The sequence below is a fragment of the Melozone crissalis genome, unplaced genomic scaffold (genome assembly GCF_028551555.1).
Source record: "Melozone crissalis strain CALT ecotype California unplaced genomic scaffold, PUWL_Pcris_2 ptg000383l_1, whole genome shotgun sequence".
Taxonomy (NCBI): domain Eukaryota; kingdom Metazoa; phylum Chordata; class Aves; order Passeriformes; family Passerellidae; genus Melozone; species Melozone crissalis.
Window position 1 is genome coordinate 413,187 of NW_026536123.1, and position 22,070 is coordinate 435,256.

At 56.0% G+C, this 22,070-nt stretch overlaps 1 protein-coding gene across 1 annotated transcript; it reads left to right on the plus strand.

Moving 5' to 3' along the window:
- Positions 1-259: 259 nt before the first annotated feature.
- LOC128950048 (cleavage and polyadenylation specificity factor subunit 1-like) lies at positions 260-11,150 on the plus strand (the record flags this gene model as incomplete). The annotated part of the gene is made up of 6 exons (XM_054294921.1): positions 260-318; positions 4,240-4,363; positions 5,151-5,231; positions 7,976-8,127; positions 8,200-8,346; positions 11,003-11,150. Coding segments are annotated over exons 1-6 (711 nt in total), but the record flags the coding sequence as incomplete, so codon positions are not given.
- Positions 11,151-22,070: the final 10,920 nt, after the last annotated feature.

Below are 22,070 nucleotides of genomic sequence, written 5' to 3' on the forward strand. Positions count from 1 at the left end.
ATAACTGCTGTGCCGAGCCGTGCTGTGCCGTGCCGAGCTGAGCCGAGCCGAGCCGAGCCGAGCCGAGCCCGGCCAGCCCCGGGGCCCGCGCTGTGCCCGCAGCTCCGGCTCTGCCGCGCGCGTCCCCGCCAAGTCCGGCCCGCGCCGGGGGGCGCTGGGCGCGCGGGCCCGAGCGCAGCGCCCCCCTCAGGCCGCGCGCCGCCGGCGCAGCCGCGGCCGTTGCGCGCGGGCGTTGTGGCCGCAGTCGGCGATCGATGCCATGGCGGAGCTGCCGCTGCCCGCCGGGCTCCGCGCCCGCGCCTTCCCCGCCAAGCTCTGGCGCCTGGTGAACAGCCCCCGCGTCCGCTCCGTGCGCTGGGACAGCCGCGCCCAGGGGCTGCTCATCGACCGCTGCTCATCGACTTGGAGCGGGAGCTGCTCAGCTCGGGCCGCGCCCACGGGGGCCGTGGCCATGGGCCGGCCCCGGTGCCGCACACCTTCAGGGCCACGCAGTTCCGCAGCTTCGTGCGGCAGCTCTACCGCTACGGCTTCCGCAAGGTGCCGGGCTGGCTCGGCTCGGCTGCGCCGGGCGATGCCGGGGCCTGGCTCCACTACAGCAACCCCTGCTTTCGCCGCGACCGCCCCGACCTCCTGCTCCGCATCAAGCGCCGGAGCGCGGCCAACAGGCAGCGGCCGGCGGCGGGCCGGGATGGCCGCAGGCGCCCGCCCCGCTGCTCCCGGCAGCTCCCCGGGGCGCGGCCGCTGCCGGACGGGCGGCACGGGCGCGCTCGCTTCACGCCGCTGCCCAGGGAGCGGCCGCTGCTCGCCCGGCGCCCGCCCAGCGGCTTCCTCCTGCTGCACAGGGAGCGGCCGCTGCTCGCCCGGCGCCCGCCCTGCGGCTTCCACCTGCTGCAGAGGGAGCGGCCGCTGCCGGCCCGGCGGGAGGGGCCGAGCCGCTTCCAGGAGCTCTACGGGGAGCGGCCGCCGCCCGCCGAGCGGGAGGTGCTCGGCATCCCGCCCTGCCACTTGCTCGGGCTCCACGGGGAGCGGCCGCTGCCGCTCGGGCGGGAGGGGCCCCGCAGCCGCTCGCAGGAGCTCTGCGGGGAGCGGCTGCCTCTGCTCCAGCTGCAGCAGATGTGGGCTGTGCCTCTTTTGGGTGGGAAGGCCAAGGCAAAGCAAGGGCTGGGCTGCAGCTGCTGCTGCTGGGTGAGCCCTGCCGAGCGTGTGGGCGCTCCCAGAGCCGTGGCTGGGGCTGGGCTGCGGCTGCAGCTCTCTGTCCTTTGCAGATTATTACACCGTTGGCCAAAGAATGTCTCTCTTTCTGTTGATGTGCTGGCCCATTGCCTGCAGTACATTTGTGATTATGACTCAAGGGGGAGAGTGGGATTTTTTGGATTTGCCAACACCTTATTCTCAAGTGGCATGACTTTCGTCTTCTGTAAAGTCACACATAGCAGTTTAGCGAAGCATTTTATTCCACAATAAAAGGAAACATTGCAGGCTTGGAACCCTCTTTAGAATCTTTAGGGTTGTGATGGACGGGCTATGGCAGAAGAGATGAATATTCTGGAACTGGTCATAGGGAGAATATCTTTGTGTCCAAAGGTAATTGGCTTCATTGTGGACGTTTGCTTCCTCAGTATAGGAATAGAAACACTACTTGGTTGTCTGGCTTTTCCTGTCTTTTGGGTTGGTTTTTTTCCCTACCCTGACGATTTACAGCTCTTTGCCACTGATCCCAGATGTGATCCTGGCAATAGCCTGGGTGCATCAGTGTTTGCCTGGGTGCCACAGGCGGGGCAGCAGCAGAGGGCTCCGAGAGGCAGCACCTTGTGATGGGTGGTGTGAGCGCTTGGCTGGGGGTGCTGAGACTGCCAGGCAGAAACGCGTGCTTGGCCTGTGGGTTTGCAGCACACAGCCCTGGGCAGGGCTGGCAGCCGTGCTGGCAGCAAGGAGAGCCCCTGGCTTTGTGCTGGCTGATTTCTCACCGCTCTGGGATAAGGCAGGGTCAGAGCGTGGGGGCACGTCCCCTCGCTCGGTGCCTTCTGGTTCTCTGTGTTCGTGTTTTGTCTCAAAGGTCATTTTGTGAGAGCTTCAGTTTCGCCAGTCTCCCCTCCCGGCCGTTCCCACCCAATTCCATCCCAATCACCCCTAAAACCCCCAAATTAATTCAAATTCATTCCATTTAACTCCGCACCCACCAAAAAAATCACCAAAATCCCAACCCAAAAAAATCCCAAATATTTCAATTCTCAATTTTGGCGGTGCAGAACTTTGAGAAAACCAAAAAAAACCCCCAAAAAATCCAAAAAACCCAAAAAAAACCCCCAAAAAACTCCAAAAAGCCCAAAAAAAGTCAACCCCCCCCCCAAAAAACCCCAAAAAACCCCCAAAACCCCCCAAAAAACCCCCAAAACCCCCCAAAAAATCTCCAAAAAACCCCCAAAAACCCCAAAAAAAACCGCCAGAAAAACCCCCAAAAAACAAAAAAAACCAAAAAAACCCTAAAAACCCCCCCAAAAAACCTCAAAAAAACCCCCAAAAAACTCAAAAAAACCCCCAAAAAACCAAAAAAACACCAAAAGAAACCCCAAAAAAACACCAAAAAAAACCCCAAAAAACCAAGAAAAACCCCCAAAAAACCAAAAAACATCAAAAAGACCCTAAAAAACCTGTAAAAAAACCCCAAAAAAACCCGAAAAAACAAAAAAAAAAACCAAAAAACCCCGAAAAAACCCAAAAAATCCCCCCAAAAAACCCAAAAAAGCCCTCAAAAAACCTCCCCCAAAATCTCCAAAAAACCCCCAAAAAACCCGAAAAAACCCCAAAACCCCCCCCAAAAATTCCAAAAAACCAAAAAAAAACCCTGAAAAAAACCCAAAAAACCTCAAAAAAACTCCAAAGAAACTCCAAAAAACCCCAAAAAAAGTCCAAAAAGCCCCCAAAAACCCCAAAACCCCCCCCAAAAAACCCAAAAAACCCCAAAAAACTCCAAAAAACCCCGAAAAAAACCCCAAAAAACCCCCCAAAAACCAAAAAAAACCTCGAAACCCCCCCAAAAAAACCCAAAAAACCCCCCAAAAAACAAAAAAAAAACCCGAAAAACATGCCCAAAAAAACCCCCAAAAACCCCCAAAAACAGCCAAAGAAACCCCAAAAAACCCCAAAAAAACGCTAAAAAAACCCGAAAAATCCTCAAAAAAAACCCCAAAAACCCCCCCAAAAAAACTCAAAAAAAAACCCCCAAAACCCCCCAAAAAACCCTCACAAAACCCCCAAAAACCCCCAAAAAAACCTCAAAAAACCCCCCCCAAAACCCCCAAAAAAACTCAAAAAAACCCCCCCAAAACCCCCCAAAAAACCCCCCCAAACCCCCAAAAAAAACCCCCCAAAAAACCCCCCCAAAAAACCAAAGATCCTCGAAAAAAAACCCAAAAAAACCCCCCAAAAAAACCCCGAAAAAAACCCCAAAAACCCCAAAAAACCGCGAAAAAACCCCGAAAAAAACCCAAAAAAACCCCAAAAACACCCCCAAAAAAACAAAAAAACCGCCGAAAACAGCCAAAAAAACCCCAAAAAACTCCAAAAAATCTCTTAAAAAACTCGAAAAACCACCCAAAAAATCCCAAAAAACCCCCCAAACCCCCAAAAAAAAACCCCAAAAACCCCCCAAAAACACTCAAAAAAACCCCTAAAAACCCCAAAAAAACCCCCAAAAACCCCAAAAAACTCCAAAAAAATTCCAAAACACGCCCAAAAAACCTCAAGAAACCCCCAAAACCCAAAAATTCCCCAAAAAACCCCCAAAAAACCTCAAAAAAGCCTCCAAAACACCCCTAAAAACCCCAAAAAACCCCAAAAAACCCCCAAAAAACCGCCCAAAACCCAAAAAAACCCCCAAAAAACCTCAAAAAACCCCCCTAAAAACCCCAAAACCCCAAAAAAACCCCAAAAAACCTCAAAAAACGCCCAAAAAAACCCCGCAAAACCCCCCAAAACCTCAAAAAAACCCAAAAAAACCTCAAAAAAAACCCCAAAAAACCACCCAAAAAACCCCAAAAAAACCTCAAAAAACCCCCCAAAAAACTCAAAAAAAACCCCAAAAACCCCCCCAAAAAACCCAGAAAACCCAAAAAAACCTCAAAAAACCCCCAAAAAACCCCCCAAAAACCCCCCAAAACCCCCCAACCCCCCCCCCAAAAACCTTAAAAAACTCCAAAACCCCCCAAACCCCCCCAACCCCCCTAAACAACGGCAAAGCAGCGCGAGCGCCCCCGCTGCCCCAGCGGCGTTTCCCCGGGCCGAGCCCCGGGCCCGCGGCAGGGCCGGAGCTCGCGGCCCGCTCTCGTTCTTTGCGCCGCTGCTCGGCTCCGAGGACGCCGAGGTGAGGGGGAAAGGCCGAAACGGCGCGGGAAAATCATCAAAAATGGGGAAAAATAGAAAAAAGCAAAATAAAAGTGGGAAGGACAAAAAAAACCTCCCCAAAAAATCCCACCCAAAATACTAAAAAATCCAGAAACACCCCCCCCAAAAAACTCCAAAAAATCCCACAAAAAATCCTGAAAAATCCAGGAAAAGCCCCAGCAAAGCCCTTTTGGGGTGCTGTATCTCAATGTTGGGGTGCCATCGTTCAGTGCTGGGGTGCTGTGGATGACTTTGGGGTGCCATTACAGATTTTGGGGTGCTGTGAATATTTTTGGGGTGCCATAACTCCATTTTAGGGTGCTGTGGATGGTGTTGGGGTGCTGTAGAGGATTTTGGGGTGCGGGGGATGATTTTGGGGTGCCCTAACCCGATTTTGGAGTGCCATTCCGCAGCTCTCAGTGCTGGAGCGCGGCCCCATTTTGGGGTGCAGAACTCAATGTTGGGGTGCCAGAACTCACGTTTAGGGTGCCATTGATAACTTTGGGGTGCCATTGATGATTTTGGGGCGCTGTAAATGATTTTGCGGTGCCATTGATGATTTTGGGGAGCCCTATCCCGTTTTCGGGGGGCCGTTCTCCCCGCTCTCCTTGGTGGAGCACGACCCCACTTTGGGGTGCCATAACTCAGTTTTGGGGTGCCATAACTGCATTTTAGGGTGCCGTAGATAACTTTGGGGTGCTGTGGATAATTTTGGGGTACCATAAGTCGTTTTTGGGGTGCCCTAGCCGGTTTTTGGGGTTCCCCAGCTGTCGGTGGTGGAGTACGACCCCGGCACCCACGACCTCAAGACTCTGTCCCTGCACTACTTCGAGGAGCCGGAGCTCAGGGTGAGCCCAGAACCCCAAATTTACCCCAAAAACCCCAAATTTACCCCAAAAATGGATTTGGGGGTTCCCTCAGAGCTCAGGGTGAGCCCGGGACCCCAAATTTACCCCAAAAATGGATTTGGGGATTCCCCAGGCTCTGGGGTCCCTCCCACAACCCCAAAATCCCTCATTTCCCCCCAAAATGGATTTTGGGGTTCCCCCAGATCCCGGAGTTCTTCCAGACCCCCCAAATCCCTGAATTTTTCACCAAGAATGGATTTTGGGGTTCTCTTAAATCCCAGGGTTATCCCAGAACCCCCAAATCCCCACATTTTACCCCCAAATCCCCACATTTTACCCCAAAAATGGATTTTGGGGTTCCCTAAATCCCAGGGTTATCACAGAACCCCAAAATCCCTGATTTTCCCCCCAAAATGGATTTTGGGGTTCCCTGGCTCTGGGGTCTCTCCTACAACCCCAAATTCCCCATTTTCACCCATAAATGGATTTTGGGGTTCCCTCAAATCCCAGAGTTCTTCCAGAACCCCAGAATCCCTGAGATTCACCCAAAAATGGATTTTGGGGTTTCCTTAAACTCCAGGGTTATCCCAGAACCCCAAAATCCCTGAATTTTACCCCAAATGGATTTTGGGGTTCCCTAAATCCCAGGGTTTTCCCAGAACCCCAAAAATCCCTGAATTTTACCCCAAACCCCTGAATTTTACCCCCAAAATCCCCAAATTTTCCCCAAAAATGGATTTCGGGGTTCCCTAAAATGTCAGAGTCATCCCACACATCCCCAAATCCCAGAATTTGCCCCCAAAATGCCGGAATTTTCCCCCCAAAATCCTGGAATTTTACTCCAAAACCTCCCACATTTTACCCCAAAATCCCCAAATTTTGCCCCAAAAATGGATTTTGGGGTTCCCCCAGATCCCAGAGTTCTTCCAGAACCCCAAAATCCCTGAATTTTCCCCCAAAATCCCTGAATTTTACCCCCTAAACCCCCGAATTTTCCTCCAAAATGGATTTTGGGGTTTCCTTAAATCCCAGGGTCATCCCAGAATCCCAAAATCCCTGAATTTTACCCCAAATCCCTGAATTTTACCCCCAAAATCCCTGAATTTCCCCCCCAGAATTTATTTTGGGGTTCCCTTGGGTGCATTTTGGGGTTCCCTCAATCCCAGGGTTATCCCAGAACCCCAAAATCCCTGAATTTCCCCCCAAATTTTGGGGTTCAGCGGATCCCAGGGTTGTCCTGACCATCCCAAATCCCCCCAGATGTGTGGGGTCACTCTGGGATGGATTTTGGGGTTCCCAAATCCCATTTGGGGTTCCCAAATTCCCATTTTTCCACGATGACTTTGTGCAGAACGTGCACAGGGAGCTCTGGGATGGAGTTTGGGGTTCCAGATCCCCCTAAATCCCCATTTTTTCAGGATGGCTTCATGCAGATCCTGCCCACAGGGCTCTGGGATGGATTTTGGGGTTCCCAAATCCCATTTGGGGTTCCCTTGGATCCCAGATTTATCCCAAATCCCCATTTTTCCAGGATGGCTTCATTCGGAACGTGCACAGGGAGCTCTGGGATGGATTTTGGGGTTCCCCTGGATCCTAGAGCCCCCCTAAATCCCCATTTTTTCAGGACGGCTTCATGCAGAAGATGCCCACAGGACTGTGGGATGGATTTTGGGGTTCCAGATTTATCCCAAATCCCTTTTTTCCAGGACAACTTCATGCAGAATGTGCACACAGGGCTCTGGGATGAATTTTGGGGTTCCAGAGCCCCCACAAATCCCATTTTTTCAAGATGGCTTCATGCAGATCCTGCGCACCGGGCTCTGGGATGGATTTGAGTCACCCCAAACACCCCAAAGCCCCATTTCTTGGATGGCTTCATGCACACAACGAGCTCTGGGATGGATTCTGGGGTTCCCAAATCCCATTTGGTGTCCCCAAACCCCTTTTTTTCCCAGGATGGCTTCATGCAGAGTGTGCACAGGGAGCTCTGGCATGGATTTTGGGGTTCCAGAGCCCCCCTAAATCCCCATTGTTTTCCCGGGATGGCTTCGTTCCGAACGTGCACACATCCCATGTGTGGGTGTGGGGTCACTCTGGGATGGATTTTGGGGTTCCAGAGCCATCCCAAACACCCTAAACCCCCATTTTATCAGACAGCTTTGTGCAGAACGTGCACACAGAGCTCTGGGATGGATTTTAGGGTTCCAGAGCCTCCCTAAATCCCCATTTTTTCAGGACAGCTTCATGCAGATCCTGCCCTCAGGACCGTGGGATGGATTTTGGGGTTCCCAAATCCCATTTGTGGTTCCCTTGGATCCCAGATTTATCCCAAATCCCCGTTTTTTCCAGGACGGCTTCGTGCAGAACGTGCACACGGAGCTCTGGGATGGATTTTGGGGTTCCCAGATCCCATTTGGGGTTCCCAAACCCCCGTTTTTTGCAGGACGGCTTCGTGCAGAACGTGCACACGGAGCTCTGGGATGGATTTTGGGGTTCCCAAATCCCATTTGGGGTTCCCTTGGATCCCAGATTTATCCCAAATCCCCATTTTTCCAGGACGGCTTCATGCAGAACGTGCACACGGAGCTCTGGGATGGATTTTGGGGTTCCCAGATCCCATTTGGGGTTCCCAAATCCCCGTTTTTTCCAGGACGGCTTCGTGCAGAACGTGCACACGGAGCTCTGGGATGGATTTTGGGGTTCCCAGATCCCATTTGGGGTTCCCAAACCCCCGTTTTTTGCAGGACGGCTTCGTGCAGAACGTGCCCACGCCGCGGGTGCGCGTGGACCCCGGCGGGCGCTGCGCGGTGATGCTGATCTACGGCACCCGCCTGGTGGTGCTGCCCTTCCGCAGGGACTCGCTGGCCGACGAGCACGAGGGGCTGGTGGGAGAGGGGTGAGAGACCCCCCGGACCCCCCAGGGCCCCCCAAAAGCCAGAGAGCCCCCCCGAACCCCCCGACCCCGCAGGCAGAAGTCGATTTTCCTGCCCAGCCACATCATCGACGTGCGCGAGCTGGACGAGAAACTGCTCAACATCATCGACGTGCAGTTCCTGCACGGCTGCTACGAGCCCACGCTGCTGACCCTCTGTGAGCCCAACCAGACCTGGCCCGGGTCAGTGCGGGGGTTTGGGGGGATTTTGGGGGATCTGGGGGGATTTCAGGAGTCTTGGAGTAAATTTGGGGCAGTTTTGTTAAAGTGTCAGGAGGTTTTGGGGGTCCCAGCCCATGCAGTTCCTGCATGGCTGCTGTGAGCCCACCCTGCTGATCCTCTGTGAGCCCAACCAGAGCTGGCCCGGGTCAGTTCTGGGATTTTTGGGGGGCTTGGAGCAGTTTTGGGGTGATTTCTGGGAGTTTTGGGGTGGTTTGGGTGGTTTTGGGGTGGTCCCAGCCCATGCAGTTCCTGCATGGCCACTGTGAGCCCACCCTGCTGATCCTCTCAGAGCCCAACCAGAGCTGGCCCGGGTCAGTCTGGGGGTCCCAGGGGGATTTGGGGCAGCTTTGGGAAGATTTGGGGTGGTTTGGAGGGAATTTGGGGCCGTTTTGGGGGGATTTGGGGCAGTTCTCAGGGGGTTTTGGGGTTCCCAGCCCACGCAGTTCTTACAAGGTTACCATGAGCCCACCCTGCTGATCCTACTGGAGCCCAACCAGAGCTGGGCCGGGTCAGTTTGGGGGTTTGGAGGGGATTTAAAGGGGTTTTGGGGAGATTTCAGGGGATTTTGGGGTGGTTTGGGGGGTTTCGGAGTAGTTTGGGGGCATTTCAGGGGATCCCAGCCCATGCAGTTCCTGCATGGCCACTGTGAGCCCACCCTGCTGATCCTCTGTGAGCCCAACCAGAGCTGGCCCGGGTCACTTTGGGGGTTTGGGGGGATTTTGGGGTGTTTGGAGGAAATTTGAGGGTTTTTTGGGGGGGTTTGGGGGGATTTTGGGGGTCCCAGCCCATGCAGTTCCTGCATGGCCACTGTGAGCCCACCCTGCTGATCCTCTCAGAGCCCAACCAGAGCTGGCCCGGGTCAGTCTGGGGGTCCCCGGGGGATTTTGGGGGGCTTTGGGGTATTTTGAGGGGATTTCAGGGAGTTTTGGGTTGGTTTGAGGGGTTTTGGAGGGGATTTTGGGGTTCCCAGCCCATGCCGTTCTTACAAGGTTACCATGAGCCCACCCTGCTGATCCTACTGGAGCCCAACCAGAGCTGGCCCGGGTCAGTTTGGGGGTTTGGAGGGGATTTTGGTGTTGCCTTCTGAAGCAAGGCAGGCGACCTGGTTCAGACGAACAGCACGGCAGCCCTCTCACCAGGGCCACTCGGGCCAATGACACACGCAGACATCAATGTGATGGACGGTCAAAAGGCGTTTATTGTCTCATCTCTTGGGTTTTTATAGTCTAAGGGGTCTCTACGTCAGCATGGGTCTGTCTTTACCATCTATGGTTAGTAAGAGGTGGACTGTTACTGGGTAGGGGATGGAAAGTTACTGGAATTTGGTTAGGAGGGTTACATTCCTATGTTAGTTTCTTATCTATGGGAAGCAGATGGTCTTATCTGAGGGGATCTGAGGGTCCTGGCTTTCCGTGACATCGCGAGATCTTCCGCAGCGCCTTTCCCTGTCTACCACATTTTGGGGAGATTTGGGGTGTTTTGGATGGATTTCAAGGGGGTTATAAGGGGATTTCAGGAGGTTTTGGGGTTGCTTGAGGAGGTGTTGGGGGATTTCAGGGGGTTTTGGGGGTCCCAGCCCATGCAGTTCCTGCATGGCCACTGTGAGCCCACCCTGCTGATCCTCTGTGAGCCCAACCAGAGCTGGCCCGGGTCAGTCTGGGGTTTTGGGGGGATTTTGAGGGTTTTGGGGGCGTTTCAGGGGTGTTGGGGCAGTTTTGGGGTGGTTTCAGGGGTGTTTGGGTGGGGTTTTGGGGGGATTTCAGGAGGTTTTGGGGGTCCCAGCCCCATCAATTCCCCATGGACTCCCCAGTCCCACCCTGTTCATCCTCTGTGAGCCCCACCAGGGCTGGCCCGGGTCAGTTTTGGGCCATTTGGGGGAATTCGGGGCATTTTGGGGAAATTCGGGGTTCGGGGGATTTGGGGGTCCCGGGAGGCTCTGGAAGGCCGCAGTGCAGGGGGACAGTGCCCATTTTGGGGTGACAGTGACACTGGGGACACAGGGACAGGGGCCAGGTTGGGCTGACGGGGCTGAGGGGTCACAGAGGTGACCCCTGGTGACATTGGGGTGTCCCCAAAGGGGTGACAGGGCTGAGGGGTCAGGGGTCAGGCTGTGACCCCTGGTGACATTGGGGTGTCCCCAAAGGGGTGACAGGGCTGAGGGGTCAGGGGTCAGGCTGTGACCCCTGGTGACATTGGGGTGTCCCCAAAGGGGTGACAGGGCTGAGGGGTCAGGGGTCAGGCTGTGACCCCTGGTGACATTGGGGTGTCCCCAAAGGGGTGACAGGGCTGAGGGGTCAGGCTGTCACCCAGGGGGACATTGGGGTGTCCCCACAGGAGGGTGGCAGTGCGGCAGGACACTGTGACACCCCCAGGGGACGGAGCTGTCCCCACAGGAGGGTGGAAGTGCGGCAGGACACTGTGACACCCCCAGGGGATGGAGCTGTCCCCACAGGAGGGTGGCAGTGCGGCAGGACACTGTGACACCCCCAGGGGACGGAGCTGTCCCCACAGGAGGGTGGCAGTGCGGCAGGACACTGTGACACCCCCAGGGGACGGAGCTGTCCCCACAGGAGGGTGGCAGTGCGGCAGGACACTGTGACACCCCCAGGGGACGGAGCTGTCCCCACATGAGGGTGGCAGTGCGGCAGGACACGTGCAGCATCGTGGCCATCTCGCTGAACATCCTGCAGCGCGTGCAGCCGGTGATCTGCTCCCTGAGCTCGCTGCCCTTCGACTGCACCCAGGCACTGCCCGGGCCCAAACCCATTGGTCAGTGACGGTGACAGTGACAGGGACAGTGACAGGGACACAGTGACAGTGACACAGTGACAGTGACACAGTGACACAGTGACAATGACACAGTGACACAGTGACAGGGACAGTGACAGTGACACAGTGACAGTGATCTGCTCCCTGAGCTCGCTGCCCTTCGACTGCACCCAGGCACTGCCCGGGCCCAAACCCATTGGTCAGTGACGGTGACAGTGACAGGGACAGTGACAGGGACACAGTGACAGTGACACAGTGACAGTGACACAGTGACACAGTGACAGGGACAGTGACAGTGACACAGTGACAGTGATCTGGTCCCTGAGCTCGCTGCCCTTCGACTGCACCCAGGCACTGCCCGGGCCCAAACCCATTGGTCAGTGACGGTGACAGTGACAGGGACAGTGACAGGGACACAGTGACAGTGACACAGTGACAGTGACACAGTGACACAGTGACAGGGACACAGTGACAGTGACACAGTGACAGTGATCTGGTCCCTGAGCTCGCTGCCCTTCGACTGCACCCAGGCACTGCCCGGGCCCAAACCCATTGGTCAGTGACGGTGACAGTGACAGGGACAGTGACAGGGACACAGTGACAGTGACACAGTGACAGTGACACAGTGACACAGTGACAGTGACACAGTGACACAGTGACAGGGACAGTGACAGTGACACAGTGACAGTGATCTGGTCCCTGAGCTCGCTGCCCTTCGACTGCACCCAGGCACTGCCCGGGCCCAAACCCATTGGTCAGTGACGGTGACAGTGACAGGGACAGTGACAGGGACACAGTGACAGTGACACAGTGACAGTGACACAGTGACACAGTGACAGGGACAGTGACAGTGACACAGTGACAGTGATCTGGTCCCTGAGCTCGCTGCCCTTCGACTGCACCCAGGCACTGCCCAGGCCCAAACCCATTGGTCAGTGACGGTGACAGTGACAGGGACAGTGACAGGGACACAGTGACAGTGACACAGTGACAGTGACACAGTGACACAGTGACAGTGACACAGTGACACAGTGACAGGGACAGTGACAGTGACACAGTGACAGTGATCTGGTCCCTGAGCTCGCTGCCCTTCGACTGCACCCAGGCACTGCCCGGGCCCAAACCCATTGGTCAGTGACGGTGACAGTGACAGGGACAGTGACAGGGACACAGTGACAGTGACACAGTGACAGTGACACAGTGACACAGTGACAGTGACACAGTGACACAGTGACAGGGACAGTGACAGTGACACAGTGACAGTGATCTGGTCCCTGAGCTCGCTGCCCTTCGACTGCACCCAGGCACTGCCCGGGCCCAAACCCATTGGTCAGTGACGGTGACAGTGACAGGGACAGTGACAGGGACACAGTGACAGTGACACAGTGACAGTGACACAGTGACACAGTGACAGTGACACAGTGACACAGTGACAGGGACAGTGACAGTGACACAGTGACAGTGATCTGGTCCCTGAGCTCGCTGCCCTTCGACTGCACCCAGGCACTGCCCGGGCCCAAACCCATGGGTCAGTGACGGTGACAGTGACAGGGACAGTGACAGGGACACAGTGACAGTGACACAGTGACAGTGACACAGTGACACAGTGACAGTGACACAGTGACACAGTGACAGGGACAGTGACAGTGACACAGTGACAGTGATCTGGTCCCTGAGCTCGCTGCCCTTCGACTGCACCCAGGCACTGCCCGGGCCCAAACCCATTGGTCAGTGACGGTGACAGTGACAGGGACAGTGACAGGGACACAGTGACAGTGACACAGTGACAGTGACACAGTGACACAGTGACAGTGACACAGTGACACAGTGACAGGGACAGTGACAGTGACACAGTGACAGTGATCTGGTCCCTGAGCTCGCTGCCCTTCGACTGCACCCAGGCACTGCCCGGGCCCAAACCCATTGGTCAGTGACGGTGACAGTGACAGGGACAGTGACAGGGACACAGTGACAGTGACACAGTGACAGTGACACAGTGACACAGTGACAGTGACACAGTGACACAGTGACAGGGACAGTGACAGTGACACAGTGACAGTGATCTGGTCCCTGAGCTCGCTGCCCTTCGACTGCACCCAGGCACTGCCCGGGCCCAAACCCATTGGTCAGTGACGGTGACAGTGACAGGGACAGTGACAGGGACACAGTGACAGTGACACAGTGACAGTGACACAGTAACACAGTGAAAGTGACACAGTGACACAGTGACAGGGACAGTGACAGTGACACAGTGACAGTGATCTGGTCCCTGAGCTCGCTGCCCTTCGACTGCACCCAGGCACTGCCCGGGCCCAAACCCATTGGTCAGTGACGGTGACAGTGACAGGGACAGTGACAGGGACACAGTGACAGTGACACAGTGACAGTGACACAGTGACACAGTGACAGTGACACAGTGACACAGTGACAGGGACAGTGACAGTGACACAGTGACAGTGATCTGGTCCCTGAGCTCGCTGCCCTTCGACTGCACCCAGGCACTGCCCGGGCCCAAACCCATTGGTCAGTGACGGTGACAGTGACAGGGACAGTGACAGGGACACAGTGACAGTGACACAGTGACAGTGACACAGTGACACAGTGACAGTGACACAGTGACACAGTGACAGGGACAGTGACAGTGACACAGTGACAGTGATCTGGTCCCTGAGCTCGCTGCCCTTCGACTGCACCCAGGCACTGCCCGGGCCCAAACCCATCGGTCAGTGATGGTGACAGCGACAAGGACAGTGACAGGGACACAGTGACAGTGACACAGTGACACAGTGACAGTGACAGTGACAGTGACACAGTGACAGTGACACAGTGACACAGTGACAGGGACAGTGACAGTGACACAGTGACAGTGATCTGGTCCCTGAGCTCGCTGCCCTTCGACTGCACCCAGGCACTGCCCGGGCCCAAACCCATTGGTCAGTGACGGTGACAGTGACAGGGACAGTGACAGGGACACAGTGACAGTGACACAGTGACAGTGACACAGTGACACAGTGACAGTGACACAGTGACACAGTGACAGGGACAGTGACAGTGACACAGTGACAGTGATCTGGTCCCTGAGCTCGCTGCCCTTCGACTGCACCCAGGCACTGCCCGGGCCCAAACCCATTGGTCAGTGACGGTGACAGTGACAAGGACAGTGACAGGGACACAGTGACAGTGACACAGTGACAGTGACACAGTGACACAGTGACAGTGACACAGTGACACAGTGACAGGGACAGTGACAGTGACACAGTGACAGTGATCTGGTCCCTGAGCTCGCTGCCCTTCGACTGCACCCAGGCACTGCCCGGGCCCAAACCCATTGGTCAGTGACGGTGACAGTGACAGGGACAGTGACAGGGACACAGTGACACAGTGACACAGTGACAGTGACACAGTGACACAGTGACAGGGACAGTGACAGTGACACAGTGACAGTGATCTGGTCCCTGAGCTCGCTGCCCTTCGACTGCACCCAGGCACTGCCCGTGCCCAAACCCATTGGTCAGTGACGGTGACAGTGACAGGGACAGTGACAGTGACACAGTGACACTGACACAGTGACACAGTGACAGTGACAGTGACAGTGACACAGTGACAGTGACACAGTGACACAGTGACAGTGACACAGTGACACAGTGACAGGGACAGTGACAGTGACACAGTGACAGTGATCTGGTCCCTGAGCTCGCTGCCCTTCGACTGCACCCAGGCACTGCCCGGGCCCAAACCCATTGGTCAGTGACGGTGACAGTGACAGGGACAGTGACAGGGACACAGTGACAGTGACACAGTGACACAGTGACAGTGGCACAGTGACACAGTGACAGGGACAGTGACAGTGACACAGTGACAGTGATCTGGTACCTGAGCTCGCTGCCCTTCGACTGCACCCAGGCACTGCCCGGGCCCAAACCCATTGGTCAGTGACGGTGACAGTGACAGGGACAGTGACAGGGACACAGTGACAGTGACACAGTGACAGTGACACAGTGACACAGTGACAGTGACAGTGACAGTGACACAGTGACAGTGACACAGTGACACAGTGACAGTGACACAGTGACACAGTGACAGGGACAGTGACAGTGACACAGTGACAGTGATCTGGTCCCTGAGCTCGCTGCCCTTCGACTGCACCCAGGCACTGCCCGGGCCCAAACCCATTGGTCAGTGACGGTGACAGTGACAGGGACAGTGACAGGGACACAGTGACAGTGACACAGTGACAGTGACACAGTGACACAGTGACAGTGACACAGTGACACAGTGACAGGGACAGTGACAGTGACACAGTGACAGTGATCTGGTCCCTGAGCTCGCTGCCCTTCGACTGCACCCAGGCACTGCCCGGGCCCAAACCCATTGGTCAGTGACGGTGACAGTGACAAGGACAGTGACAGGGACACAGTGACAGTGACACAGTGACAGTGACACAGTGACACAGTGACAGTGACACAGTGACACAGTGACAGGGACAGTGACAGTGACACAGTGACAGTGATCTGGTCCCTGAGCTCGCTGCCCTTCGACTGCACCCAGGCACTGCCCGGGCCCAAACCCATTGGTCAGTGACGGTGACAGTGACAGGGACAGTGACAGGGACACAGTGACACAGTGACACAGTGACAGTGACACAGTGACACAGTGACAGTGACACAGTGACACAGTGACAGGGACAGTGACAGTGACACAGTGACAGTGATCTGGTCCCTGAGCTCGCTGCCCTTCGACTGCACCCAGGCACTGCCCGTGCCCAAACCCATGGGTCAGTGACGGTGACAGTGACAGGGACAGTGACAGTGACACAGTGACACTGACACAGTGACACAGTGACAGTGACAGTGACAGTGACACAGTGACAGTGACACAGTGACACAGTGACAGTGACACAGTGACACAGTGACAGGGACAGTGACAGTGACACAGTGACAGTGATCTGGTCCCTGAGCTCGCTGCCCTTCGACTGCACCCAGGCACTGCCCGGGCCCAAACCCATTGGTCAGTGACGGTGACAGTGACAGGGACAGTGACAGGGACACAGTGACAGTGACACAGTGACACAGTGACAGTGGCACAGTGACACAGTGACAGGGACAGTGACAGTGACACAGTGACAGTGATCTGGTCCCTGAGCTCGCTGCCCTTCGACTGCACCCAGGCACTGCCCGGGCCCAAACCCATTGGTCAGTGACGGTGACAGTGACAGGGACAGTGACAGGGACACAGTGACAGTGACACAGTGACAGTGACACAGTGACACAGTGACAGTGACACAGTGACACAGTGACAGGGACAGTGACAGTGACACAGTGACAGTGATCTGGTCCCTGAGCTCGCTGCCCTTCGACTGCACCCAGGCACTGCCCGGGCCCAAACCCATTGGTCAGTGACGGTGACAGTGACAGGGACAGTGACAGGGACACAGTGACAGTGACACAGTGACAGTGACACAGTGACACAGTGACAGTGACACAGTGACACAGTGACAGGGACAGTGACAGTGACACAGTGACAGTGATCTGGTCCCTGAGCTCGCTGCCCTTCGACTGCACCCAGGCACTGCCCGGGCCCAAACCCATTGGTCAGTGACGGTGACAGTGACAGGGACAGTGACAGGGACACAGTGACAGTGACACAGTGACAGTGACACAGTGACACAGTGACAGTGACACAGTGACACAGTGACAGGGACAGTGACAGTGACACAGTGACAGTGATCTGGTCCCTGAGCTCGCTGCCCTTCGACTGCACCCAGGCACTGCCCGGGCCCAAACCCATTGGTCAGTGACGGTGACAGTGACAGGGACAGTGACAGGGACACAGTGACAGTGACACAGTGACAGTGACACAGTGACACAGTGACAGTGACACAGTGACACAGTGACAGGGACAGTGACAGTGACACAGTGACAGTGATCTGGTCCCTGAGCTCGCTGCCCTTCGACTGCACCCAGGCACTGCCCGGGCCCAAACCCATTGGTCAGTGACGGTGACAGTGACAGGGACAGTGACAGGGACACAGTGACAGTGACACAGTGACAGTGACACAGTGACACAGTGACAGGGACAGTGACAGTGACACAGTGACAGTGATCTGGTCCCTGAGCTCGCTGCCCTTCGACTGCACCCAGGCACTGCCCGGGCCCAAACCCATTGGTCAGTGACGGTGACAGTGACAGGGACAGTGACAGGGACACAGTGACAGTGACACAGTGACAGTGACACAGTGACACAGTGACAGTGACACAGTGACACAGTGACAGGGACAGTGACAGTGACACAGTGACAGTGATCTGGTCCCTGAGCTCGCTGCCCTTCGACTGCACCCAGGCACTGCCCGGGCCCAAACCCATTGGTCAGTGACGGTGACAGTGACAGGGACAGTGACAGGGACACAGTGACAGTGACACAGTGACAGTGACACAGTGACACAGTGACAGTGACACAGTGACACAGTGACAGGGACAGTGACAGTGACACAGTGACAGTGATCTGGTCCCTGAGCTCGCTGCCCTTCGACTGCACCCAGGCACTGCCCGGGCCCAAACCCATTGGTCAGTGACGGTGACAGTGACAGGGACAGTGACAGGGACACAGTGACAGTGACACAGTGACAGTGACACAGTGACACAGTGACAGTGACACAGTGACACAGTGACAGGGACAGTGACAGTGACACAGTGACAGTGATCTGGTCCCTGAGCTCGCTGCCCTTCGACTGCACCCAGGCACTGCCCGTGCCCAAACCCATTGGTCAGTGACGGTGACAGTGACAGGGACAGTGACAGTGACACAGTGACACTGACACAGTGACACAGTGACAGTGACAGTGACAGTGACACAGTGACAGTGACACAGTGACACAGTGACAGTGACACAGTGACACAGTGACAGGGACAGTGACAGTGACACAGTGACAGTGATCTGGTCCCTGAGCTCGCTGCCCTTCGACTGCACCCAGGCACTGCCCGGGCCCAAACCCATTGGTCAGTGACGGTGACAGTGACAGGGACAGTGACAGGGACACAGTGACAGTGACACAGTGACACAGTGACAGTGGCACAGTGACACAGTGACAGGGACAGTGACAGTGACACAGTGACAGTGATCTGGTACCTGAGCTCGCTGCCCTTCGACTGCACCCAGGCACTGCCCGGGCCCAAACCCATTGGTCAGTGACGGTGACAGTGACAGGGACAGTGACAGGGACACAGTGACAGTGACACAGTGACAGTGACACAGTGACACAGTGACAGTGACACAGTGACACAGTGACAGGGACAGTGACAGTGACACAGTGACAGTGATCTGGTACCTGAGCTCGCTGCCCTTCGACTGCACCCAGGCACTGCCCGGGCCCAAACCCATTGGTCAGTGACGGTGACAGTGACAGGGACAGTGACAGGGACACAGTGACAGTGACACAGTGACAGTGACACAGTGACACAGTGACAGTGACACAGTGACACAGTGACAGGGACAGTGACAGTGACACAGTGACAGTGATCTGGTCCCTGAGCTCGCTGCCCTTCGACTGCACCCAGGCACTGCCCGGGCCCAAACCCATTGGTCAGTGACGGTGACAGTGACAGGGACAGTGACAGGGACACAGTGACAGTGACACAGTGACAGTGACACAGTGACACAGTGACAGTGACACAGTGACACAGTGACAGGGACAGTGACAGTGACACAGTGACAGTGATCTGGTCCCTGAGCTCGCTGCCCTTCGACTGCACCCAGGCACTGCCCGGGCCCAAACCCATTGGTCAGTGACGGTGACAGTGACAGGGACAGTGACAGGGACACAGTGACAGTGACACAGTGACAGTGACACAGTGACACAGTGACAGTGACACAGTGACACAGTGACAGGGACAGTGACAGTGACACAGTGACAGTGATCTGGTCCCTGAGCTCGCTGCCCTTCGACTGCACCCAGGCACTGCCCGGGCCCAAACCCATTGGTCAGTGACGGTGACAGTGACAGGGACAGTGACAGGGACACAGTGACAGTGACACAGTGACAGTGACACAGTGACACAGTGACAGTGACACAGTGACACAGTGACAGGGACAGTGACAGTGACACAGTGACAGTGATCTGGTCCCTGAGCTCGCTGCCCTTCGACTGCACCCAGGCACTGCCCGGGCCCAAACCCATTGGTCAGTGACGGTGACAGTGACAGGGACAGTGACAGGGACACAGTGACAGTGACACAGTGACAGTGACACAGTGACACAGTGACAGTGACACAGTGACACAGTGACAGGGACAGTGACAGTGACACAGTGACAGTGATCTGGTCCCTGAGCTCGCTGCCCTTCGACTGCACCCAGGCACTGCCCGGGCCCAAACCCATTGGTCAGTGACGGTGACAGTGACAAGGACAGAGACAGGGACACAGTGACAGTGACACAGTGACAGTGACACAGTGACAGTGACACAGTGACACAGTGACAGTGACACAGTGACACAGTGACAGGGACAGTGACAGTGACACAGTGACAGTGATCTGGTCCCTGAGCTCGCTGCCCTTCGACTGCACCCAGGCACTGCCCGGGCCCAAACCCATTGGTCAGTGACGGTGACAGTGACAGGGACAGTGACAGGGACACAGTGACAGTGACACAGTGACAGTGACACAGTGACACAGTGACAGTGACACAGTGACACAGTGACAGGGACAGTGACAGTGACACAGTGACAGTGATCTGGTCCCTGAGCTCGCTGCCCTTCGACTGCACCCAGGCACTGCCCGGGCCCAAACCCATTGGTCAGTGACGGTGACAGTGACAGGGACAGTGACAGGGACACAGTGACAGTGACACAGTGACAGTGACACAGTGACACAGTGACAGTGACACAGTGACACAGTGACAGGGACAGTGACAGTGACACAGTGACAGTGATCTGGTCCCTGAGCTCGCTGCCCTTCGACTGCACCCAGGCACTGCCCGGGCCCAAACCCATTGGTCAGTGACGGTGACAGTGACAGGGACAGTGACAGGGACACAGTGACAGTGACACAGTGACAGTGACACAGTGACACAGTGACAGTGACACAGTGACACAGTGACAGGGACAGTGACAGTGACACAGTGACAGTGATCTGGTCCCTGAGCTCGCTGCCCTTCGACTGCACCCAGGCACTGCCCGGGCCCAAACCCATTGGTCAGTGACGGTGACAGTGACAGGGACAGTGACAGGGACACAGTGACAGTGACACAGTGACAGTGACACAGTGACACAGTGACAGGGACAGTGACAGTGACACAGTGACAGTGATCTGGTCCCTGAGCTCGCTGCCCTTCGACTGCACCCAGGCACTGCCCGGGCCCAAACCCATTGGTCAGTGACGGTGACAGTGACAGGGACAGTGACAGGGACACAGTGACAGTGACACAGTGACAGTGACACAGTGACACAGTGACAGTGACACAGTGACACAGTGACAGGGACAGTGACAGTGACACAGTGACAGTGATCTGGTCCCTGAGCTCGCTGCCCTTCGACTGCACCCAGGCACTGCCCGGGCCCAAACCCATTGGTCAGTGACGGTGACAGTGACAGGGACAGTGACAGGGACACAGTGACAGTGACACAGTGACAGTGACACAGTGACACAGTGACAGTGACACAGTGACACAGTGACAGGGACAGTGACAGTGACACAGTGACAGTGATCTGGTCCCTGAGCTCGCTGCCCTTCGACTGCACCCAGGCACTGCCCGGGCCCAAACCCATTGGTCAGTGACGGTGACAGTGACAGGGACAGTGACAGGGACACAGTGACAGTGACACAGTGACAGTGACACAGTGACACAGTGACAGTGACACAGTGACACAGTGACAGGGACAGTGACAGTGACACAGTGACAGTGATCTGGTCCCTGAGCTCGCTGCCCTTCGACTGCACCCAGGCACTGCCCAGGCCCAAACCCATTGGTCAGTGACGGTGACAGTGACAGGGACAGTGACAGGGACACAGTGACAGTGACACAGTGACAGTGACACAGTGACACAGTGACAGTGACACAGTGACACAGTGACAGGGACAGTGACAGTGACACAGTGACAGTGATCTGGTCCCTGAGCTCGCTGCCCTTCGACTGCACCCAGGCACTGCCCGGGCCCAAACCCATTGGTCAGTGACGGTGACAGTGACAGGGACAGTGACAGGGACACAGTGACAGTGACACAGTGACAGTGACACAGTGACACAGTGACAGTGACACAGTGACACAGTGACAGGGACAGTGACAGTGACACAGTGACAGTGATCTGGTCCCTGAGCTCGCTGCCCTTCGACTGCACCCAGGCACTGCCCGGGCCCAAACCCATCGGTCAGTGACGGTGACAGTGACAGGGACAGTGACAGGGACACAGTGACAGTGACACAGTGACAGTGACACAGTGACACAGTGACAGTGACACAGTGACACAGTGACAGGGACAGTGACAGTGACACAGTGACAGTGATCTGGTCCCTGAGCTCGCTGCCCTTCGACTGCACCCAGGCACTGCCCGGGCCCAAACCCATTGGTCAGTGACGGTGACAGTGACAGGGACAGTGACAGGGACACAGTGACAGTGACACAGTGACAGTGACACAGTGACACAGTGACAGTGACACAGTGACACAGTGACAGGGACAGTGACAGTGACACAGTGACAGTGATCTGGTCCCTGAGCTCGCTGCCCTTCGACTGCACCCAGGCACTGCCCGGGCCCAAACCCATTGGTCAGTGACGGTGACAGTGACAGGGACAGTGACAGGGACACAGTGACAGTGACACAGTGACAGTGACACAGTGACACAGTGACAGTGACAGTGACAGTGACACAGTGACAGTGACACAGTGACACAGTGACAGTGACACAGTGACACAGTGACAGGGACAGT